Below are 26,103 nucleotides of genomic sequence, written 5' to 3' on the forward strand. Positions count from 1 at the left end.
AACATTTAATTTTGCTATTGAACGCAAAATGTGTAAAAAAAAAAAAATCAATCCAAATTTCAAAACACAAGTGATTAGTTGGAATAATTGTTTTGAATCGGACAGACTGATACATACAGCTCAGCAGACAATATTTCTATGAACAATGTGTCATATACATTCATTCTCTTTTTGGGACATAACAATGGTAAAATGTAGTTTTTACAGTCTAAATTCAAAATACCACCATGTGTATCGGTTTGTAAATAATAAATACCTCATTGTGAGGAAAGAACATCCTTTGCCAAGGCTATCCAGGAAATATTCCTACCATTCAATATATAGAATAAATATGAGTTTCCACTTTAATATCCATAGCTCTCTGTCTAACAAGACGCTTTGATCACTATGAACAATTAATCTCAACACTTTAAACATCGTTTGACTCCCATGTACAGTTAAACAGCGACGCCAGTGTCTTGCACTGTGTCACCGTGTCAGCTGCTCTTCACACGAACACAGACCCATCAAAGAACGGTCACTTCAAAACACTCGTTATCTGATGCCATTAAACGACATGTTCTGTATTCACTTTGCAGTCGCCATGTCTAGAAGAAACAAGAGAGAGAAGGACAAAACGCTTATTTCAGTTGGAATTATACAATAAATGACAGAATATCCTCGTAACTATATCTTCAAGATATTTGCTTCGCATTGGATCAAATATTTACTTCAACTCAAGAGAGGGACTATCTATCATTGCAGAAGCACTGATCAACACTAAACATGGAAATCATTCTAGGTTAATATTGGATCATTTTCCCATAATCATGTTAGAGCTATTGTTTAAATGCTCCAAAGTCAACAATGATTTGGTTTGGAAGTGAAATATCAGCAAGGGCATCATGCATAGGTGTTTTACCTTTACACGTATCATAGAGCTGTAAAATATTTGAAGTAAGGGTTATTGTTATTGCATATCAGCAACACTTACAATGCATGTTGAATATCTAAAGTACAAGTTATCTAAAGTTATAATATTGTCCCAAGTCTCCAAAAGGTCCTCACAGTTTATCCCTTAAGCTTTTCTCTCTTGTATCTTAAAATCGACTAAATCAACAATCAGATTTCCCCTTTCAGTCCTCACCTCATTGTGTGGTATACAGTGATGGAAGTCCACCATTTCTGAGACTAACTTTTCTGATCTTGTTGTGTAGAGTTGTCTGGGGATCTGTGGAGACAGTGTTTACAGTGAGCTTCATTCATATATTACAGAACTAGAGGCCATGTGACAGAAGGATCTGCCAGAAAGAAAGATCTACCACAGGAGGTTAAAGCTACAGCTACTACGGCAGAGTTCAGTATTAAAACATTACACATGTGGTGGATTTGGCACAGAGTCTCTTCAAATATGTGGATAGTGTGCCACTTTAAAGTTATATATATAGTATGTATGTGTATGTGTATATTATGTGCAGCATGGCCTTTAGGGAACTACTATAGTACATGTAATGTCCATTAAAGCAATACTGAGTGTAAAGTTCTAGATACAAAACAAAGATGAAATGTATATGGAGGATGAGAAGAAGGAAAACAAGCCAATTGAGCTTTTGAGAGTGTCTAGACTAGAGCGTATTAATATATATTACTGAAGTTTAGAGGTTTGAGGTTAGTAGTTTAGTCATTTGTGCACATACAGCACAGTGTACCTCAATACTCAGATGTATATTTTCAATTGAGGCAAAATGTGCTTGTTCAGACTGTTGGGATTGGGAAGAAGCAGAACTTGAAGGGTATGGCAATGTGGACACTTGAGTTAAGACACCATCATCATTCTCAAATACGGGGTTCACCCTCAAAGAATTCTCAAAGGCATAGGGAGCAAGGGAATGCCTACAATGTAAAGGAAATGAGGTGGTGAATATAAAAATGCTTTCAATACAAAAACGTCACAAAATCACTGCAAAAGTAATCGCGCTGAAACTAAAACGGTTCAACATTTGGAGAATTAAAGGGCTTCTACTTACACCAGAGTTACAGCCTTTCTGGTCTTTATACATTTCTTGTTAATGAATATCAAAATGCCAATGATGGCACAGACAAAGCAGAGGCTTCCCGCCAGGCAGGTGATAATTAGCGGAGGGTCTACTGGCATCGACACCAGCTCGTTGCAGCGTTCTCCGTGGTAGTGCCAGTATATACCTACGGGACATCTGAAAGAGATGCAAAAACATATGCGAAGAGAAAATTAACATTGTGACATAGTCATAAATAGACATACAATTGCAAACCAATTAAATCATCATAGATGTGTTTCTTCATAATTCCAAGCTTTTCTAACTAAATAACTGAATGATGTCTCTGGATGTTTTTTCATAAGAAACATTGTTGTTCTCACTGGCTGCTGAACAATAATAACTGAGATATGAATCCTCTCTACTTGCTTAACGTTTACCTTCTGAGCGTGAGAATATAATGTTTTTCATAAATCAACTCTCAGATCTTGAATGTCTTTGAATGAACCATCAAAGAAAGCTTTTCAACACAGTCAGTGTTTGTGCTTTCAGATAGTTGCAAGTTACAATAGTGAAATCAATGCAAAGTAAAAGCTGTCAAACAGAAAAGGAATTGGTAAAGACTGAAGATATAATTTTTGAAATGGTGAGCACGGGTTAGTAAATGGGTACATAGAATCAGTTAAAATGTGAAGCCTTTAAACAAGCCGTGATCATGCTGTTGTGTTTTCTTTCATTCGTCAGGTGTTGTGTACCTGCAGGTGGCGCCGTGCCCTGGGATTATTTCACACAGGCCTTCATTCAGGCAGTAGTCCGGCTGCAAAGCGCAGGCGCTCTGACACGGCAGGCCGTCCACGGTGCTGTAGCCCGGATCACACAAACACTCGGCCTCTTCGGTCCAACTGTTTACAACGCATCGTGAAAACTTGTTGCAGGCCAGGAACTTACAGGGCTCCGCTTGGTCAGCTGAAACCAACAGAGAGGAGAGAGGGACCAGAGCGAGGGGATTCTGTTATTGCAGTGTCCACCTCTCCCTCACTGATTCAGAGCAGACATTAAAGGGCATTTGGATTGAGGTCACATGCAGTCATGGACTCTTCCAAGCAAAAAGATGCCTCGCATGTATGCTGCGCATCACCTGCAGACTGCAAAAGACAGCAGTGTGAGGTCTCTGACCTTGTTGCATGATTGAACACGTCACTTCAAGAATGAATATCATTGCATTGTTCTTCTACATGAGATGTCTGCACCCTTCAATCATATAGGACACAACTGTGATTCTGCTGTGAGGACATTTCACCTTGTTCCACTTCCAACGAGCGACTGTCAATCTCGATGTCGAGACGTTTGGAAGCCGAGTTGCAGAAGTCTTCGAGCACACAGTGAACAGCTTCTGTGACATTGTAAGGTACCGGCTTGTCCAGTTTCATCTTGCTGTTTACCACAACGCTGCCGTTCCTGAAGTTGAGAATTTTCAGCTGCTTAAATCCAGTCAAATTGGATTGTAGATATGGCAGAAGCTGTGGGGAAGATAGAACATGAATGTTTATATTTGATCTCTTTGTTCAACTCTTTTTCAGAGGATGTACTGAAATTCCTAATTTTAAAAGATTTGTGTTCTGTGCAGTTAATGATCAGTGAGTAAATATAGCGTTCCTGGAAAGCAAAATTGATTTTATCTTCCAGGGAGCAAAGGGAATTATTGTCCATCCTAAGAGGACACATATTCCTACTTGGATATTTAAGTTAATGAAACAATATCAGATTCATGTCAGTGTCAAGTGGCAGTAAAGATCTGTGTCCTCCTGAGAAGACCACGGCAGCGAAGACCACGTTTACCTGTAGTTTCACTTCAATATTGACAGTATTGAGGTTGTCGTAGCACAGCTGATTTTGAATTATTCAGGTCACATCTTACAGTGTGAATGGTATGAATAGTTCATAATTAAATGTTGATGCGAGCATGAAATCTTGCCATTACTGCGCTGACTGTGTAATTGGATCAAGAACAAAATTAGGGTTTCGGTTTATAAGCCTTGGTGTAAGAACACAGGACATGCTATTTCCTGTCAGTGCAGAGCACACTAAAAAAGACTTGCATGACATTAAAGCTATCGCAAATCCAAAATAAATATATAATATTTAGAAATGTTTTTTTTCTTCTCAAGTACCTAACAGTAAAGTAAGTAATATGCATGCTGCATTGCCATTATGAACCAGTCTTGCCAAAAGTTAGTTAGCATAGCTTAGCAGAGTAGCAATAACTGCAGCCTCTGATCCCAGTGGAATTAACATTGAATTAAGGTTTACAACTTTCATATATTAGTTAAGCTAAGTTTCTGTACTTGCCGTACGCCTTTGGAAGGCAGTAAGAGCACACAGCATCACCACCTCCCGGTTTAAAAAACATCTGTGCAGTAAAATCAAATCTATGTGGCAACATTTTAACTCATATCGTACATTTTCCACAAAAATTACCCACTGATAACTGGGAAACCAATCTTTTAAGACTATGGACTCAGACTGATGGCGGTGGCGATATTTAGGCGAGGAAGAAGTCAACCAGCTGAAGTAATGGAACCGCATCAATGTTCATTGATCTGGACCGCTCTCCTTCCAGCAACTTCACGTTCACTACGGACGAGGCAAACATCAAGCAGCCGCAGTGTGAGAGGGAGAGATTACGGCGCTCTAGCTGGCCTGGCTGTCAAGCGGGAGATAAGAAAGAGGGCTGAAAGAGTTCTGCTCTGATCGGGTTACTTCACTTATCCCTGGCAGTTTACTGGGGGCTAGTTCCCTAAAGCTAATAGTCTCTGAGCAAGTACGAGGTTCCAAAATCCCGGACAAATAGGCAACGGCCTGCAATACAACTGGACACACAGCTTGCTGTTTGTTCTTACATTTGTCTCAATGCAGAATGTCAAGTACTTGTACCCTGTAGATTAGATACCAATCTGTTCAGTTGGCCCTATTGCCTTCCACACAAGGTCAGAGCCGAGTTCCTTCACAACAAACCTCAGTGCAGTCAGTATTGTGGACTAAGGAACAGTAGACATAATGTAGTCATCGTGCCAGAAAACACAACCATAATTTACCACATATGCTTCTTTGAGGTTACACATGTATCTACTGGTTCTTGTTTTGGAAAACCTGATTAAACATCCCTTCTCTGATAAAAAAAAAAAGTCACATAGAATGCCGCCATGGAAATGTTTTTGTTTTTTTTAAAGATTTACCCAAAACAATAAAGTAATTCCAACCTCCATGTCCAATTGTATTGGTTGCTTTACAAACCAGTAGGTACAGGAGTAATGTAGGCAAACAGGGGGAATTGCAAGCTGCTGTAGGCTAATGGTTTAACTATATATATGTATTCATATATATGAGACTGAGAGAAAGTGAACATACATGATCACAAATGGGGTTCGATATTGAGCAAAACATTACATTATGTCCATTTAAATGGGCTGTGGAAAATATATTATATATACAGTATATATATTATAAATGTCTTCATTATTCTTGATTATTATTTATGAGCCAACTCTGACCAGTTTCAAATATGTGTTTCAAAGGGTCCCTTTTCTGCCTAAGTAGCCCATTTAAAGGAAAATATGTTCACTATTCCTAATGGGATAGTGAGAATATTAGACAGTATACGGTAAATACTTACCACTTCAAACATCTGACCACATTAGTTTTGCCAGGAAGCTAAATACATCGATTAATAAGGAAAGCTGCAGTAACCACGGTTTGGGCAACCATTAAAGGACTGGAGATGGAGTGTTTTTTTCATTATTGTTTTGGATTTGTGAATGTAATTTCTGTCTACGTATCTCTACTACTTCATATTGTTTATTCTCTGATTGTGTACAGACATTATTTTGTTCAATATACAGTGTGCCATGAAAACTAATTAGAAACTTCAAACTTAATAGGGAAAATAATGCAAACAGAATAAACTTTGAACAGTCTTGTATAATATATATATATATATATATATATATATATATATATATATATATATATATACAAATAAGTGAAAATGATTGATAGTTTATCAAAATATTAAATATTATTAACTATTTATCTTAACCTATAGGCTATATCAAAGAAACTCAGTAAACTAATCCCACCTGTAGTAGCTCCCATTCCCTCTGCTCCTCAGCATTGCAGCAAATTAACATACCAATTCGTATCGATGCACCTTCTCAGTTTGAAGCTGAGGCCCTTACATAACACAGATCAAGGGCACAAGCCTAAAAATATGTCTCCTCCTTTAACCCCAGGGTAAGCCTTGAAACTAAATAGGGATCTATCCTATAAAGGCACAGTGCTAAACTGCTTATACATTTTAAACTCTTATTTAGAGAAAAAGGAGCGATACAACCAATTATATAAAAGGGAACATCCCAGCATTGATTAAACATATGTGCATTTACACACAAATGCTCCAAAGCTAAATGACCTCCACAGTCTGTAATCTATTTTATTTAGTTGTCTTGTTGTTTATAGTAGTACATACAAATAGTTTGTGTTTTTAGCACCAAATAACATCACAGTAATTCTACTGCAACACGCATACAGATGTAACCTGACTGATGTCGCACTAAGCAGATTGGAGTCATTAATAGCTGAATGTGTCTGGTGCTGGAACTAACCAGAATTACTTAAAGCTTCTTACCACAAGTCACAAACCTCTGAGTCCTACAATGACTAAGGCAGACCCGGGTCTCATGACTCAGACTACCCAAGGCTAGTTTTCTCTCTATGTAGAAAGCAATAGTTTTAGCAACACAAAATGCATAAAGCTGCATGACTTTCCTATCATCAATTATGTTGTTAATTCATTCCCTTTGCAAATTTATCTTTAAGGCTTCAAAACATGCACAAACACACAGGTTAATGTCATAACATACATATGAGAAACAAATGTACTAAATTAAACTCTGGATATTTTTGGTGAGAGACTAACTCCCCTTACTAGACTTACACTGTACAAATAAACACACACTTATCGTCCCACAACTGATAGATATAGAGTGTATGCTACCTTCTGATACAAAGCAACTTCAACAAGCAGCATCTATATAGTATATCACACTAGTATATCATTGTTCAAAGAAATCGGAACAGATGTTTTGCTTACAATTTGACATTTTGGGAAACACATTCGCTTTTTGCCAAGATTTAGATGAGAAGATTGATCACATTTTCATGTGTATCCACTTAAATATTGACTTAGTTTAGCTTAAAGACTGGAACAAAGGGAAACAGACAGCGTTGCTTTGTCTAAAGGTAACAAAATCCACCTACAAAAGTCAAAGTTTTGTCATTTTACAGGTGTTTATGTGTCGGACTATATCTTCCAACGGTCTTGTTGTCACTAGTAGGTTCCCTGGCAACCATGAGCGACACTATCAGAGACTGCAAAGAGCTTTAGACTTGTTGGAATGTCGACTTTGTTAGCTTTGGACGGAGCCATGCTAGCTATTTCCTCTTGTTTCATGTCTTTATGCTCAGCTAAGCTAACTAGCTGCTGGCTCCAGCTACATATTGAATACATTTATATGAGAGCAGTTTTAATATTCTCATCTGTTTTACTTTTACTACCATTTTGCATGTGTACCATTTTGCATGTGTACCTCTTAAAATGTCCACTTAATAGTAGAAGCCTCTTTTGATTTTATATCCCAGAACTTTGGACCAATCCCTTGCAGACACAAATTATACAAAATGACGCACGGTAATATGAGTCAAAGTGAATCTAAACAGTCACAGAAAAAGCCAAAAGTTTAGCACAATTCAAAGGCAAAACACACAAAAACAAGCTTGCCAACATTAGAACCAGACTGACAGATAAAACCAATAGACATGAGTAGCTGCAGCGGGAAGGTCTAATGTCTAATGTAAGTACAAAAGCAAAGCTTAAAACTAAAGCTGAGTACTTTAGAAATGTTAGATGCTTTCAGATTATTAGATACTGCATTTCGAAAAGGTTAGTTAAGAAATAGAAAGGTCATGCTCTCTCTGAGGCATTGGAGATGTAGTTCCAATATGGAAAAAAAAATACCGGTATGGAGGCTAAAGTCTTCTGTCTCCCAGGCCCAGATTTACTGGAAGCTTCAGGGTTTGGCGAGTTTCTGGACCCAGAATGCTGTGTCTAAGTAAAACAGAATATTTTCTTTATACTGCTGACACAATGGCTTCTTTGATCAAGAATGTGGCGATTGGTGAAAGCCATATCACATGTTAACACTTATATGAATATATATAATGTGAATTTATTGTAATTTTCTGTTCATTTTAGGATTTATAAAATGTGAGGATAAGGCTTGTTGCATAGTGCATCCTCACTTGTGCAGGAAGATTTAGATTGAGCACCAACTTAGGACTGCTGTAAAATATTCATACTCTTACTAAAATCTAAAATCCAAGTTCTACAGTAAACATTGCACAAATGTACTTTCATCACACATTTTATGTTGGGTTAAAAAAGCAAATATGAGAATGAAGCATGCAAAAGCATGATATCCAACACAAAAGCTTGGGTACCTACCAGCTCAAGAAAGGTATTCTCCAGGGATTTATACTCTGGGGAGCTCTTGTTGAACAGGCCATCAGAAAACATCATGTTAGTGACCCTCAAGCTAAAGAAAATCACTAACTCTTTGCCCTTATCCACTGCGGTCATCAGAGGGGTGCTGACTTGTCTAATAGCCGGTGCAGCCGTGGATTCATACGGGCCTTCGTCAGACTCTGAGGGGAATCCGCTTCCGTTCTCTTCTTCCAGAGGATCGGTCACTTCCACCTCCATCCCATCCTGACTTGACCCTATATCATCTTGAATGTTTGGGTTCCCAGGAGACAAGTCTGTTGAGACCGGAGCCGCTCCACTGTTCCCTCCACTGGACTCATCTCGGTATTCGGGGGCTTTGCCACTCTTCACAGAAGATTCACTCACAGAAGATTCTGGTTCAAAGCCTTGAAACACATCCTCATGAGATGATGTCGTAGCGACTGGGACTTCTGCTTGTACGACAGATATCTCGGTAGCTGTGGGATCTGCAGACCCTGGGAGGTCCAGGTTAACCTCAACAGGTGCATCAGTAATTACTTCTTCTGGTTGGGAGTCGGGGGTTGCTACGGGAAGGTCCTCATTCGGTTGCATTGGATGTTCCTCAGTGACCCCATCAGCTGATTCTTTTAAAATAAAACATTACAAAATAAGTGTTATGACCAGACGGAGTTACACTTTTTTCTTTTTGTTATGTACAGGGGTTGGGGCAGATTATCCTGGAAGCAACAGCTGGCCTGTCGTCACAGTGAAACTGCCAGGCAAGAAGCGTCTCTGCTACAAATGTATCGCAAACTCAGCTTGACAAACCAGGTACATTTTGTCTACCTGGAAACAGCACTAGACTTTCAGATGAAGGACGGCAGGTTTGAACAAAGTTGGACTGCACAGCATGAGTTTGTAATGACTCGACCACCAGAAGGCGCTGCTTGTTAATAGATTTTAATGTGATGTATTGCCTCAGCAGGGAGCATCTTCATGCGAAAGAAAAATCTAAGTGTACTTCCATTTCCATTTCCCATGAGAGATGAGTGTTTTGTGCACATATGTGTTAGTAAATTTAAATATTTGGAGAGCTCAGTGCTGATATTCACTATCAAGTGACTTTAATGTGTCACTGGAAAGTCTGTGGAGTTTCACGTGACGCTTGTGATAGTGTAAAATTAAGATAAACATTTATCATCCAGTTGAAGTTACTCCCAGATGGGGTTGAGAAATGGGGCTGATGTTACATAATGTATAGCCATAAAGAAGAAAGGAAAAACGATACTTCTTCACCATCAATGACAGATAAATCAATTAAGTGTAAAATAAAAAGCAGCATAGCTTAAGTTCAATCAGTCAGATACATATAATTCTTAATTGTTTTTTGTCGACTATATATTTATCCATTCCCAATAAGTAATTTGGATCTTTTGTATTTTTTAGCTTTCTATTCAGACAATTAGTCATTTCTTTAGCATCAACAATTTAATGTATTTCTCCTTCTTACTCTTATAGCCCGGGGATTTAAAAAGAAAAATATACCCCGATCAGTTGTTCCTTATGCTTTGTCTCTAGACCATAACAGCATCCTCCCACCACTTTCTCAGATTCTCAGAAGAATCAAGATTTAGAAACCAGAGTATGACAGCAAAGTGCGGGCTAAGTTGTGGTTCGATCAAGAGGTTCTTCCTGTTTTCTGTAAATAGCTCTAAATGGAGTCCAAACCTCAGTCTAGTGTTTTGCTACTCGATAAAGCTTTGAATTCATAAATGTGTCTCTCCTGATTGAACTTCAACATCCTGTTTTTAAAACAGCATTTAACCTGAAGTGGCCTTACTGTCTGTCACCGGTCCTTCAGGTTCAGCCTCACCTCCGTCATCATGCTCAGTTGGTGGTATCTCCTCCACCTCTGGCTCTATGATGTCACCGGGCTCCTCAGCAGCATCTTCTGTGGATTCCTCCTCTGCTGACGACATTAAAGGAGTCTCATCAGTGATGGCAGAAGTGCTTTCTGGGATGACGTTTGGGATGAAAGGCACAAAGGTGTGTGCTTCTGGTTTGGTTGTAGAAGCTTCCAAAGAGTTCTCTAACACTGCCACAGTGGGGAGAAAACTTTGCGTGGCACCATTGTCCGCTGCCGGCGGCTGTGTGGTGTCGTCCTGAGATACAGCGCCCTCGAGAGGGTTCATGCCGAGCTCGGCCACTGGATACACCGTGGTTACTGAAAAGGACGTTAAAACATTTATACAGCTTTCAAATCTTATTCTCAGCACTAACCTATTATTTTTTTTCAGTTAATGTAATATTATGCTCACCAGCCTCGAAGCTGAGTGTCTGTATGTCCATCGGTAGTGACAGTTCCTGTTTTAAGGCCGTTACAATGATGTGCTTCAGTTTAGGGGCATTTACATCCTCGCCGTTCTCTGGATTCTCAAGACCGTCAGGTTCATCATTGAGCTGCGTTTCTCCATTAAAGACCACAGCGTAACGCACAGACACATCCTCTGAGCTGATAAACACAACAGATCATGTGAGGAACCCCCATAACAGACACAATTGACTGGTAATGGATATCTGACAGTCATATCCCAATAGAGGACATTTTCGGAGATGTTATAGTTTCTCTTAATGATAAAATGCTTCAATTAAGGTCACTTCAGGGAAAAAGTAAAACATTTATATATTTTTGGTCTCTTATTTATTTGTTTATCCAAATAAATCATTATTACAATTTAAAAGTACAGTCCCAAACCTTTAAGAAAACTAAACCCACCGAAATGCAAGAACACGAATCTCTTTAAATCCTGGAACCTTTTCAAACACACGAACCATCTAAAGGAAAAACAAGAGATATGAAAGACAAATGAGCATTTATCCTCAATGGGGTTTGCAGTGTTAGGCTTTGCCGTTCAAAAAACACATCATTCTATATTTCGGGATTACATAACTGAAGAAAATTGAAATTTGTTCACATTGTTTCTTAATCCAACAAGCTGAGCAACAACAAAAGTTTGCTTTTCAAAAGAGCAATGATTTCCATTATGTTTGCAGGCTTGACAATAACGTTGAACCTGATGAGTGTCACCGTTCACATTTCTCTGTGATCGTATTGGAGAAAAAAAACATCAATGCATGTTGAAATGTTTTGCCTTTTTGTAGTAGTACGGCCAACATTCAGATCTTCAAAAAAAAAATATATATATACTAATGGTTTTACACCAGTAGACGTGATTCTTAACAGCTGTGTTTAGAAGCCCAGTCAATGCCTTCTAAGTCAAAGATAATCTACATGATTAGATCTTACTATTTCAAGCATGTGGTCATTTAGAAGTCTTAACTAAAGTCCAATAAACATGTTACAATCAATCAGGGTGAAATTTACAGTAAAAAATACAATTCCGTAAAAGCTGTAAGTGAAATGGATCTCATTGTAAGACATCCTGCATAATAATACCCCAAAAAAAGAAAGAAGGACAGAATAAGGAAATAGTCATTTAGGCCGAGATGGAGGAGGAAGTTTTTTTTTTTTTACTACAAATAAATCTAATTTTCTACTTTCAGGGTTTTATCACCCTCAGTAAGATCTTTAGTTTTTAACAGCTCTGCTATCAGGGGGCATTTTGTCTTGTTAGAGGGGAAAAGGCCAGACGGCTAACATTCACTGTAGGTCTGCAGACTCACACTCTGCTCTCACCTTGTCTGTGAGCTCTCGTGTGATGTCACTGTACTTCGCTGCCGGGTCCCTGAGCAGCTTGCTGAATGCCGGATCCACGATGGTGACACTGAACTCGACAATGTACTCCTCATAGTTCTCTTTTATCATGTTGTGGTCTTCTTGGTTCTGGCAAAGAAAAGCCAAATGGTATTGTTCGACTAATGCCACCTGATTTTGCGTGTGCTTGAATTGTTACTAAATCCAAACAGTGATTGTGATTCTGAAACTGTGTGGGTTAACTCACAAAGTCATGCTCTGTTGGTAGCAGAAACAGTGGGGGTGTCCAGGTACCTGAGACAAAACATGGTCTAGTTCATTTATAACGTTGTTATGATAATGTATTGATAGCTACTAAGTTCATGAAGTAATTGAATTGCTTTCATTAAACAATATTGGTGCATTAATGTTCAACTCACAATCCCTTCCTGCCTCTGTGGTTCCAGCAATAACTCTGGAAATAACATGTACGTGTTACAAATGCAGTTGAATTGTTATCAATATATATTTCCTGAACTACATTTTTTAGTTAGTCAGGAATCCTTACACTTTAAACCAGTATTTATTTTTGCCTAATATCCCAAATATTCAATTTTCTGTCTAGGGTGGCCAAGGTTTAGTTGGTTTAAACATCTTTTGAACATGTTGAGAGGCAATAAAAGTTCCTCTGAAACTTTCATTGAAAAACATGAAAACATTGATAATCATCTCCCACTTTGCACTGTCAAAACCAAACAAAACATTTTTCCTTTGAACATATTTTGGTTCACAGGAAACGTGAAACTCACATTTAACACACAATGTAAGAAGGAAGTTAGCACATACCCTTCACTTTCAGCTTGCTCGGCTACTCTCTAGAAATAGGAAATGAGATAGAAACTATTACAGATTTACACGAGAAAACTCCCTCTCAGTGTGAATATATGGCCATACAAGTCGACTGTGTTTGGGTGCTGGACTCACTCTGGCCACCATGTCCAGATGCTCCTGAGAGCTGCTGAAGTTCTGGGCCAGGTCGTCCATGCAGAGGTTCTCATGCTGGCAGGTGTGAAGCCAGGCACCGTACTCCTCTGAGTTTGGGACTCTGTCCAAGAAGATTCGAAACGCTTCCCATATCACTTCCTGACAAACTGAAGAGATGTCACATCATTTTTGGGATGTTTTGTTTTGACTTCTCTCAGAAAGTATGATAAATTAGTATGAATGAGACACCATCTAACGTGTTTTTTTTTTTTTTTTTAAACCCTATAAAGGATGATTAAATATTTTCAACAAGGGCAGGATGGAAATTACAGCATGGCAAAATCAAATGACTGAGGATAAAGACGATTATTGATCTTGGCATCTCCGATTTGCTGTGATTGAGCGATTTAGGATTATTGTTCCCCTCAGAGAAACATTTCAGTGCAGCTTTACATATGAATAGACAGCACACAAAAGTCTACAAAGGCACAGTGTTACAATGAATCACAAAATCTATTTAACATTATATAATTGGGACAGCACAAAAAAGTAGGAATGCCTGTTTCAGTAAATGTCAAACGGTACATTTAAATCTTTGCATGTCCATGACAATTTCGTGAATATTAAAGTCATGAGCACAAAGACCCCTGAAGCTACAATATATTTTATTTGCCTCTGTGCGAGAAACACGCTGCGCATTGTCTTTTATCATGACGCCTGTGGGAAATCTATTCTCTGACAGACTCGTTTCTGGATCGAAGCGATTACCTCGGATACACCAAATTAATCTGCCTCATTTTAAAATCCTACGCCACAACAGCTGTTGGGGAACAATTTGTATTACTTTGTCATTGTAGCAACCAAGGTGGCTCTCTTCTCCTACTAAATCATCCATAATCCATGTCTCTTGGACAAAAGGATATTTGCATATAACTTCATTATGTCAAGTGCTTCACTATATGTGTATCCATAAAACTGCAACATTCAGTGGCATCATGTAAATGTCACCAGGCTCTATACAAGACAAATAACAAACATCGATATTGAGCTGTATATATTATTATGCAAATACATTGATCATATTTAGAGAATCATATACATTTGAGAAGATTAGAATACTTTCTTTTTTTTTCTCATCTTTGCAAAAACTTCCAACTGCACAAAACATCAAAGCAGACAGCTGTTTGCCAAACTGTTCAAGTGCTATATTCAGACTTGACACAGAGTCAAATGTTTTGGGAACCATAAGATGTCATTATTCTGCATAAAGTTACACATCAAACAGTTTACCTCTGAGCTTGTAATACGCCCGATGGCTGCTGATGACTGCTTTCATCGTCTCCTGGGGACACACTTTGACCCCCGTGGTGAGGAGCGCCGACCTCTTCGTCCGGTGACCGTCTTGCTCTGCTCTGACATTTGTGGTGTGTCTGATCGGTCTGGAGGCTTCTAGAAAGTGTCGGTATTTCACATCCCTGAGTCCAGAAAAACCGTGGTCATGTAGGTCTGCAAGAGCAGTTAGGGAAGTTGTAAATTCAGGAAGAAATATAATAATTTCTACAGTATTCAGCACAAAGTTTGAGTAAACAAAACATGCATTTCACCCGAGATCCGAACAGTATCATATGTGTGTGCATGCGTCTCTTGTCATTGTCATGGGTACGTCGCAGTTTGTGTAACAGACACGCAGGTCGCAAAACTGCAAAAGCGAGGGCTTTCATCAGTGGGCCATAGGTTCAATCCCCACTGTGTTACCTCATAGTGACTTAACATTATGCAGATGTTTCCCTCGTCTTTCAGGTTCTACATGGGCTTGGGTTCATAAGGAAGGATAGTAGCTGTGTTGAATAATACAGACTGCAATCATGATTTATTTACTACTTTATCTCTGGCACTACCATTCAATAATCTCATTGTCTTTACAAATCTGCTACTTTTGTAATGTATTTATGTATCTTTTTGTATTGTAATGTGTTATACTGCAGTGTTTTCTGTATCATTGTTTTCATATTGATGTTATGTTTTTACCTTGCTTATATGTAGAGCACTTTGCAAACTCTGTTTTTAAAGGTGCTATATAAATAAATGTATTATTATTATTATTATTATTATTATATTAGGCAACTAAATTATAATAACCTGCTCAGGGACTACAAAAGGCAATTGTTGATTAATGTGCACTGTCCCTGCTAAATAAAGGAATCCATAAAAATAAACAGATATATTTAAATGAAAATCTTTGACAATATTACTTATTATCAAGTTTAATAGTTTGTATTAGGAGATATACATTTGTTTTTAAAGCAACTGCAATATTAACAGCTCCACAATTAAATTACTTGTTGTACATAAAAATGAACCGCTCATCTAAGACATTTTCCCTTATGGATTAGAGAAAAAACACAATTGGAAATATTATTAGCTGGCACACAAAATGTGCATTGTAACAAGCAAAGCAAAGGGTTGTTTTAAAAAGGGGCACTTTACCAACTTCACACACACAGATCAGTTTGTTGTACTCGTTCTGTGAAAAAGGCAACAACCCTATAGGGAAGGTAGCGCCGTAGTAGCACTTTAGTAGCACTTAAATGGCTCTTACTGATAGCACTTTGTAGTTTAACTTTATTGAAGAAATTGTACTCATGGTTGAATGCACTTATTGTAAGTCGCTTTAGATAAAAGCGTCAACTAAATGACATGTAATGTAATGTAATGTAACCCTGAAGATCTCATATTGGGCTTGAGACTTACAATATTGACATCAAACTGGGCTTATGAACTTGGTTATGGAGACATGTGCGTATAATGAAACAATGCTCAGACACTTCACTGTAAAATTGATTTGGCCTCTGCTGCACACATTTTGACATTATTAAATCTGTCTCTTGCACATCCCCTTTATTTATGGCGGTGTAATACTAAATGGCTGGAGTTCTCTTAAAATATCTACCTATGTTAGTCTTCAGGCCGTTAACACCAACTACCACAGAGGAGCATTCAATTTGACAAGTTACCCGATGGCATCTGTCCAGCCCTCTTACTGTCAGCTAACTACTGTTTGCTCTGCTGCTGCCTATAAGTAGCATTCGGTTTAGCAGTAAAACGTATATTATACAGAGGGTCCCTGAGAGTCTATTTTGGGACATCCGAGCAGAAACAAAGCCTCTGTATGTGATATGTTAATTCCCTTTAAGGTGCAATTTGTTACTTGAGCTTTTGAATTTACTGTAGTGTAAAAATGTCTGGGGCCTGAAGCTTTGAGGGGTTTGTGACTGGAAGGTGGTCATATATTGGAGGCTATGAAAGTGCACAGATGTGTAGAGATAATAATAAGTAACACTCTCTTCTCCTGAAGGAGTAGTTGCCGAGATGCCCTTGGGCGACTTGCCCCATGTTGCATCACTGAAGCTGCTCAGTGGCCAATGGTGCAAGGATGAGGTTGTGCTGGGCAGCATCCGGATGTGGATGTGCAGAAGTGCACGCATGAGGATTACGACTGAAAAAAGGATGTGCGTGCACAGCAAACCATGAAGAGATTTAAACAAAATACAGGTGGATACCCAGCCGCTTTTAGTGGTGAACAATCACGCCACACAAAATAATTCAAGTATAAAAGCCACATTTCCAATTAAATTTAATTATGTCACTCTGATGCCGCAGCAATCATGAGGTCAAGTGTTCTAATTTTCTGATCACCTTAGTGAAAAAAACAAGCTCAACCACTCACATTACAGGAAGTAATTCCACACCACAAGCCAGTCAAATATTTCTTTCAGTCAGCCCATTGAATAAAGCTATTTTAGAAGAAAGGAACACATTGTGATGCCAGGTGGAAAACCTCAGAGGACTTTATAAGACAATAAGCCAGGATTTATGAGACCAAAAGCACAGACTCAGGGCCATTGCACCAAATAATGGGCTGTGCCTCCTCTAAATTAGGGAAGAGAATAAAGGTAAAAAATATATATAAAGCAAGTGAGTGCAATTGATATAATTACTATTACTTTGGCATCAGACACAGAGCTTTTAGCTGGAGATGCTGCATTTTCATGAAGATAAACAAGACAAGAGGGAAATCTTTGTGCATTAATAATGCATCTTCTCAACAGCCATTAAGTTGTGCTTACTAAAGGTAACATGGCCAGCATGCTGAACACTGGACCACAAGCAGAGGAAGAACAATAGAAAAAGAGTCCAGAGATTGTCATGCAAGAGCAAGCTGCATGCATGTTCCATAAGTGGACACAATATCATTAACACACAAGCTAGAATACTGCAGTTTTACAGATTTAATCTCTGTTTGTTTGGGTCGTCATATTTGTTTTGATGTTACATTATATTATAAAACAACTCGATGCTGGAACAAGGAACCGTTGTTGTACCTCTCATACATTGTATTTTCATAATGTCATTGTGACATGAATGTGTGTTGTGATGGAGTAGCTGTGGATGCTAAGAAACAAACAACCCTAATGAAGCTTAAAATGTGTCTCTGTGTTCAACCCTGTAGCAAATGACATACATATATACTGTAAGTCACAAGTTCTGGTGGTTGTAGCATTGCATTATACATATAGGTATGTGTTGTTGACATAACATCTACGTCCTATATGTTGTGTAGGATAACTGAAGTACGATTGGCATGCCTGCTGTACTTCATGTCATTGTTCAGGAATTAGAATTAAACTTGGAATTGAACACAAAACAAATACACAGCGATTCATTGATTTATATTTTGCGTGACATAAATGGTAGAGCAAGAAAAGAAAAGAAGAGCGGTTTTAATCAGAGTATTACACATACTGTATATTATAACCTCTACAAAGACCAATATTGTTTTTCTCAAATCCAAATTTGGCTCAGCACCAAGAACATCCAAAGACTGTGTGGGCATTAACGTTGCCGCCTGTAGCTTTGTGGGCAAATATCCCCCAGTTTAGTGTTTGACAGCCAGAGCCCTTCACCTGACAAAACTCCCACTTCAAAACATTTCAGTAGGTCAGAAGTTGGTCTAGTCAAATAAATCTTGTGTGTTTCCATTATTAGTCACACCAGCAAAACAACATATAAATGGTTTTTTTTGGAATTCGGTAAGCTTGAAGCCTGACTTGCACATGCAGAGACACGAGGGCCCGAGTGAGAGGAGGGAGTGTTTGAGCGGGCTTTAAAGCCCAGTGCAGCCGCGAAAAGGCCTCACAGCAGAATTACAAGCCAGAAAAGATTAGCGTCCTGCGACACTGGGAACAGAATGGCTTTTGTTTCCTTCGGGATAATGAGCTCACCCGGGCAGATCACACTAAACAAGACAACCAGTGCAGACGCATTTGCTATGACTGGTGAAATGATGCTATCTTTCTCTATTATATGACTATATCCATTACATTCATAGTGAATATTCATGGCCTTAAAAGTGGCCCGCTGGTTGCTTGACATTTTTCAAAAAAGATCTATCTGTCTGAGGATGAGGTAACCCTTTATAGTTTGCAGAGAAAGCAACATAAATAAATCCTATAAATAAGATATATAACAGAGTCACATTCTAACTGTTGAATAACCACCTCTTTTCATGCAGGACCGTGTTGATAGAAAACCTGCAGGAAGGCCATTATCTAAACATAAAGTAATGTGAAAGGGATCTTTTTAATTGTTTCCTTCTTGCGGCAGGTGTGTTATAGAAATATATTATTGCCTGACTACTTCATTGACAGAATTACATCTGTATTTGCAAAAAAAAATCAATTGTTGAAACTTGCAAACATGCTACTTCTGGAACCTTGTGTGTGAAAACAACCCACATCTCTTTCTCCAATCCCAACACAGTGAAATTACTGAAAGAAATATCCCAACTACGTTAACAGGAAGACCAGCCTCCCAGGATTCTTACCTTTGATTCGACTTGCTTGGAGGGTAAACAGACACAAAGTGAAGAATAGTCCCGACTTCAAAAGCATGATGGGCTAATTTATGTGGTTTCCAAACCCAAAGTTGTCATTTGTAAAGAGACTGTTGCAAACAACAATAAAATCCACAATCTCTCTTTATGTCGAGTCCATTAACAGAGTGTGCAAGAGTCTCCTCATCTGTGCTGACAAGGTCTTCAACTTGTTAGCACGTTCCGAAGTAGGGTGTCCAGTCCACTCCTATCTGTGCTGCAGCTCAGTTCTTCAGCAGCAGTTTAGTTTTTGGATGCTGTTGGACCTCCTGTTGACCACTGAGGTGAGCAGAGGGAGCGAGGAGACGAGAGGAAGGACGGACGGTGAACGGATGGAATTCTTTGGTGAAAGAGTTTCCTTGTACACCGTCAGTGTGACAACAGTGACAAGGTTAAAAAAGCAGGCTCTGTTTTGAGTCTAATCCCTTTACCTTCTTCTTGCTGCTTGTAATCCCTGTGGGGCCACGTGGCCGCCTGGCCTCATCCTGTTAACCACCTTCTGGACCCTCATCTGTCAGCTGAACAACTTGGGGATCTGCCAACCAGCACAGACCAGATAACTACTTCCCAGAGCGGCCCCACGTTAATCACCCAAACACTTTGTGTGTTTCCTATCGGCCTCTACATATCACTGACTGCCTAGCTCTTCCCCTTCTCTCTCTCAGTTTAGATTCCTCCTTATTGGGCACGCACAGCAAATCCCTGCCTCTCAGGCCAGCGATTTGAGGTGCCAAGTGAGGTCAGAGTTGCAGTTTTGTTTGGTATTTTTGACCCAGCTACCAGTAACAATGGTGCCTCATTCCTACTCCTGCAGCACAGCCAAGTGCAGGCCTCTCTTCCTACTGTATTGAGCAGTGTCTAAATCTAACCCTGCCGTTGCCTTTTCTCCTGCGTATGTTAGAGATGCACCAGTTTGATCCTTCTCCTCTGTTATCTGTACTGTTACCTGTGAGATGACAATTAACCCATCTGCACTTCCTGAGGTGATGCTCACTTATTCCATATTTGTCCCATACAAAGATATTTAGAATGTTGCTTGACACAAAAATAAAGAAAAAAAGCAGGATCAGGGTATTCTCTGTTCCTTTACATGTCCTCTTATTCTCTCGGCGAGTGTGGTTGCTGAAGGTGCTGGCTGTGCTGACAGAAGCGAGCAGAGACAGTGGATGCATGTGTGGCCTCTCTTGTTATGGTGTGTCAGGGTGGGAAGGCCCCCATGTTGTTAGTCTCCGCCCTCGCCTCATTCTGTGAAGAGGATTAGCTGCCCTTGTTGGTTGTTAACAATTTGCTGCAGTAAATAAGCCTCTTCAAGAGCAGCATAATCCACCCCGGCTGTTTTCTGACACAGTAATCTGAACCTTTAGCTAATGATTGTAGGGACGCAATTGGAAGTAGTATTATTAATTGTTTTGGCCACTTGGAGGCAGAAGTTGTCATGTCTAATATGTTAGGAAACAACTTCTGTTTTCACCGTGTTCCTGCTGACCGGTTTGTAATAATAATTTAAAAAAATTAAAAAAGTTAACCCTCTTGCAAAAGAAAAATCTCACTTTAAACCCAGACACCAACACGTGCACTGATTCAAGTTTGTGTGGTTATATTCAGTCATATTCAATATCTGTGTGTGATACTGTATTTATATTACTGAAGGATACATTTTTGCTCACCTCTCTCCAATGCTTGGTCAGAGGTCAGGGTAATTACTGTCTTCTGAAGTTGGTAGAATATGACCTCGATGCGCTACAACTCCTCTCATGGTCAAAAACTACATACAGTGCCTCTGACTTTGCATTCATGAAGCAAAATGTCTGTCAGTAAAAACAAAAGAAAGTTGGAATTAAAAAGGGGTGATTAAAATCTAATAGTTAAAACCGTTGTTACATGCAAGACCTTGGATATTCAAATAATCAAACCCGACCATTCCAGTAGGTGACCCTCAACCAAATCCTTCTGCATTACGGTTAGGGTCACAGATCAGGTCTTGGTCAAGCTTAAGTCAAAGATGTTTGGCTCAGGGTTAAGAATAAATTTGACATTTACCCCAAAGAATTATCATCAAGTTTAAATCTAAAATAAGATACCACTAATGCAACATCTTCTTGAATTTTAGCATCATATATGCATAAAAGCAGATTAATAATGTATTCTCTGATTCGCTGTATATTCCTGAATCACTTTGATATTTTTCCCATGATAAACAAATCCTTGTCAGTCTTAACCAGGATTTCGCTCAGACAAGCTTGACCTTCTGCCGCTGGCCGATGACTTGAATCATTGTCCAATTAGAGGGGTCAGTTTAAATTATGCAACAGAGGGAAAGTGGTACTTGCAATCTGTCAGAATGGGTTATCTCATTAGGGACAGAGGCTAGGTGTTCCTGGCTGGCAGTCGGCCACAGCAAAAGACACATCTGCTGTTATATCTGTAATATAGCTAGCGCAGCAAGTATGTGTGCAGTAACGTTCTAACTACTTTAGACAGATGCAAAACCAGAAAATTACACAATATTACTATTTGATATCAAGCGCTATTGCACCTTTCCACACAGTTTAATACAGGTTAAAATCCCACTGGGCACACGGCTGTTCTGTTCAATTGTCTGCGATAAAGTTGTTGCTCAATTACGTGTTTGTATGCCATGTCAGTTTGGGCAATATTAGATATGTTAGCTTTGCAACAAGCCCAAATGTATTGTGTTTTCATGCTTGGTAATCCATTTAGAAAAAAAACATCAAATACTATTGTAAACTGTTTAGGAGTAACAGGTATCTGATATTGTTGAAGAAATTCCTTATAAATAAACAAAATAACATTACTTTGGTATAATTTGGGATTTTTGAACCATTCAATGACAAATGGTTCTGCTTTGTTCAGTATATCTATTGTTTCATATCGAATGCAGTGCAGTGAAACATTGTGCTTGTATATCATAGAACATGTGTGTTTGTGGAAGTTCAAAACAAGACAACATTAACATCATAATTGCAGTAGAAATTTTAGTTTATAATTTCTGATATCTGATTAAAATTACAATTATGCAATGCATTTTCTTTTTGTTTTTAACAATTACTTGAGTAATTGACCAATTGACCAAATGTTCCCCAAATGCTCTTTTAAATTCTGATGCAATCCACCCCACAACAGGAGATATATTATACTGAAGGATATTGATGGAATCAATTTGTGTGATTCAAAGAAAGAGGTTGCATTTCTTTCATAGTATTGATATGTATACTGCATAATTTGCTGCTGAAACCAGAACAATATGTCGACATTTGTTTAGGGTCATCACTTACATCTTTAACAATTCTAAGTTGTTGGTTGTTGATATTCAGAGTTTCTTTTTCATTTATTGAAAAACACTCAGGTGGCTTTCAGGAAATATATTTGATGATTGACATTATGTCCTCTTCATCTGGCCTCCTTGACTTTGATGTATGTATTTTTTTTCCCAGTGAATCAGTCTCTTTATTTCAAGGTTTAAACTATTTAATTTCTAAAACTATTTGATCCAGCCACTGACTGAATTATATAATACTAATTATAATTAACAGCAGTAACTCATGATATTTTATGTCATGCATTAATTATATAACTTTCTAAATTACTCAGTAACACTAAAGTCTCACTTTATTCTGTTGCCAGAAGGTTGGGACTCTACTTCTTATGTAATCACAGCTGTAAATGAGAACTAAAAAGCATATCTGAATGTCAGAAATGTAATTTGTCATTTTATTCTACAAATATAAAATCCGGAGCTGCCCTCACAAAGCCATCATGAAGTAGCAGTAACTGCCATCCCAGCTTTTGACTTTTTGGAAATTCAAGCAATTCAGTGTCGTAAAGCTACTTTTAAATCACATATACATATGTATCTGATTATATTATTGTATTGTATTAATTATATTGGCCTACTTAAAAAAAAAAAACATACTAATCTAAAACCCTCTATTCATTTACAGTGAGGTCCTAGCTTTTAACCTTCCCTAGGAGAACTGAGAAAGACGAGTGCCTCAGGGCTCCAGTCTAATATTAGAGTCATGGTTGTCGTACCAAATCCACTCTGGGCTGATTATCGGTGTGATCCACTCTACTAGACCTGCAGCGGTGAAAGTGTCATTGCCAATGTGAAGTTTAAGTGCCTGTGCCAACATCAACCCTGTGACCTGGCACTGCAGGTCATGCGAGAGGATGTTCTTAGTCGTCCATCATCTGTGACTTTGAACCCGTTCACACTCGTGTAGACACAAACTGATGCTCTGTGGATATGGGTTCTAGCCAAATGTATTCATGGCCCCGTCGGATTGTACGGTATACAGTGCCAGTGAAATGTGGAGGCTGAGAAACTCTTTTGTTCTGCATTCAAGGGAAATGAAAATGATGTGTTTGCGTTTGGCAGGCAATTCCACTATCTTGCCCTGTCCCCCAGGAAGGTCAAGGTCATGCAGAGCAAATGGATTGAGCCATTAACAATGGCCCCTGACCAAATATCCCCTTCAGGTTGCCCCCTGTGACCAGCGAGTTGAATCAGGCATCTATTGAGCATGAGACTGTGTCTCAATGAGACTGTGTCTCAATGAGAGTGCGGTGTCTGTGTCCTAACTGAATGTGACGCAAGCTAGCGTCCGCTTCAAAATCTGTTTGATTGTATTGTATTATTTTCTATTGAAGTGTCTTAACTGACCGTGAGTGAAGCAGCGCTGCACAGTGCGACTGAAGGATGCCCCGTTTGTATTTATTCCTGTTGCACTGCAATAGAAGAGGAGAGGCTCTTTCGTGAATTGGAATAAGGAGTTATCTTTGGGATGCCATCGGCATTAATGCTTTCTAGTCGCCGTTTCCCTTAATGTTAGCTGTCAGACTCCGGTGGGCGGCAGAGTCCTGCTTGGCCAGATGACAAGAGCTCACAGCTAACTTTTACAAAGGTTGCATTGACTAACATTCTGCGTTCAGGCTCTATTCAGTATAGATGTGATTTGAGCAAAGATACATTCTACCATTATCACAATGTGTTCAAATGTTATCTTGTACATTTTTTACTTGAGTAAATACAGTTTGAAGACGTTTACACACAATATAAAATGGATATTAGAGAGGGAATTATGACCCTTTTAACTTTAACTATCTCTAATGAAGCCTATGATACATAATAAAACTACTGATGTCAAGATTTTTTTTATAATCAAAGCAAATGTTTATATAAAAATAGTTTTGATAGTGCGAACTAAAGAGACTAAGTAAATTAAATTAAATAAATGATAACATATTTTCATTCTGTTTCTGTCACAGTTAACAGGCAATTTAACAGAACTTAACAGAGCCGTCCTTGTTCTGCTTTTACATAAGATTACATCGGAGCCACTGAAAATGTATTTGGCCACCAAATCAAGGTCCTTGGTGGCCAGGGGTAATACATATTAGCGCCTAACCCTGGACTCATATTTGTGGCAGTGTAGAATAGGGTTTGAAACAATGTTTAGATCTTCAAATTTACAGGGAATAAACTTAATTATTGTGATATTTAATATTACATGTATTTACTTAACTGTAAATTTAGTGGTGGAGAGTGAACTGATTCATGACCTCAGTGTCTCTAAAATCCTGCCTACCGCCCGGCTCTGACTAGTCAGTTGTATTCTATCCAGTCTTTGAGTGCATCACATAAGGTTTAGTAGCTCCACTGCAAAAATTCAGCTTCCAAAAACAAGAAAAAAAGTATTAAAATGAGCGAAATATTACTTGAAATAAGCCAAATTATCTGCCAACAGAACAGGAAAATTTGACTTGCCAAGATTTCTTAAAACAAGTAAAAGTATCTAGCCCAAAAATATCTTAAAACTAGTGTGGCCAGATGAAAAACAAGTATATTTGTCTTGATACAATGAAACAATTTAAGAATTCTTTTCTCAATATGTAGGAGAATCTGCTTAAATTAGGCAAATGCAAGTACCATTAGCTTGCAATAAGGCTATATGTTAGGCACTATATCTTAAAATCAGTAAAGCTACACTAAAAACAAGAAAATATTTAAGGATTATTTTCTCAATATGTAGGAGAATCTGCTTAAATTAGACAAATGCAAGTACCATTATCTTACAATAAGCCTATGTTAGGCACTATATCTTAAAATCAGTAAAGCTACACTAAAAACAAGAAAATATTTAAGAATTGTTTACTCAATATGTAGGGAAGTTTGCTTGAATTTAGCATCTAATGCTCTTGCAATATTCTTGAAATAAGGTGAAATACCATGGAATTTACAGAGAAAAATACCATAATATGCTTAAAATCATTAATCTGACAATAAATGTAATATAACTACTAAATGTGATAGGCTTGCTTAAAGAAATACATGACTCTCAATGGATTTCTTTTCACTTCTTTATTGTTTTTAAACTAAAGTAGCCCTTTTTCAAGGGTAAAAAACACAGCAATGTGTCATAAAAGTAAAGTAATAAAAAGTACAACATTAATCTCCAAAATGCAGAGGAAGGGAAGTAAAAGTCTTCAAGCTAACAGTTCTTGATCAGCAGATCCACCATACACTGTTCAATTATCAGGACCGGAAATGAAAACAATGGTATGCAACCCTATTCAGTAATGAACTTTTTCCACTCGGCCATAGCCTTTTTATACGAAGATGTCATGTCTCGTTCGTGGATGGTGTCCAAGACAACTTCTGCCTGCAGCACAGAGAGGAGTGTCGCTATGCATTTAGGATAGGTAAAGTGAAAGGTGTAATAACACACCATAACATACATCAGGCTGGCATAGATGTCCTCTTTTGGAAAAGTCAGCACAGGCATGGTTCCAATGGCCAGTATGCAGCTGGTTTCGCAGACAATGACGACAGGGCTGAAGAGTGGTCTTGCCTGAAGAAAGGTGTTGGGGTCTTCTGTAGACTGGCACAAAAACAAAAACAAATATCACAATTAAAAAC

The 26,103-nt window shown here is 38.5% G+C and overlaps 1 protein-coding gene across 3 annotated transcripts; it reads right to left on the reverse strand.

Moving 5' to 3' along the window:
* Nucleotides 1-92: 92 nt before the first annotated feature.
* On the reverse strand, nucleotides 93-14,625 carry impg1b (interphotoreceptor matrix proteoglycan 1b). 3 transcript variants are annotated; one of them, XM_034563636.1, is made up of 17 exons: nucleotides 14,522-14,625; nucleotides 13,232-13,398; nucleotides 13,094-13,122; nucleotides 12,688-12,722; nucleotides 12,516-12,562; nucleotides 12,251-12,397; nucleotides 11,330-11,388; nucleotides 10,872-11,065; nucleotides 10,427-10,777; nucleotides 8,554-9,197; nucleotides 8,068-8,157; nucleotides 3,295-3,514; nucleotides 2,750-2,960; nucleotides 2,007-2,192; nucleotides 1,689-1,872; nucleotides 1,127-1,210; nucleotides 93-587 (listed from the first exon to the last, which is right to left on the reverse strand). In XM_034563636.1, exons 1-17 carry the CDS (start codon nucleotides 14,565-14,567, stop codon nucleotides 507-509), a joined length of 2,775 nt encoding a protein of 924 aa, XP_034419527.1. In that variant the 5' UTR covers nucleotides 14,568-14,625; the 3' UTR covers nucleotides 93-506. The 3 variants fall into 3 exon arrangements, with proteins under 3 accessions (XP_034419527.1, XP_034419528.1, XP_034419529.1); XM_034563637.1 differs by lacking the exon at nucleotides 8,068-8,157; XM_034563638.1 differs by lacking the exon at nucleotides 1,689-1,872.
* Between the last annotated feature and the right edge of the window lie 11,478 nt (nucleotides 14,626-26,103).

Source organism: Cyclopterus lumpus, chromosome 22 (genome assembly GCF_009769545.1).
Source record: "Cyclopterus lumpus isolate fCycLum1 chromosome 22, fCycLum1.pri, whole genome shotgun sequence".
Taxonomy (NCBI): domain Eukaryota; kingdom Metazoa; phylum Chordata; class Actinopteri; order Perciformes; family Cyclopteridae; genus Cyclopterus; species Cyclopterus lumpus.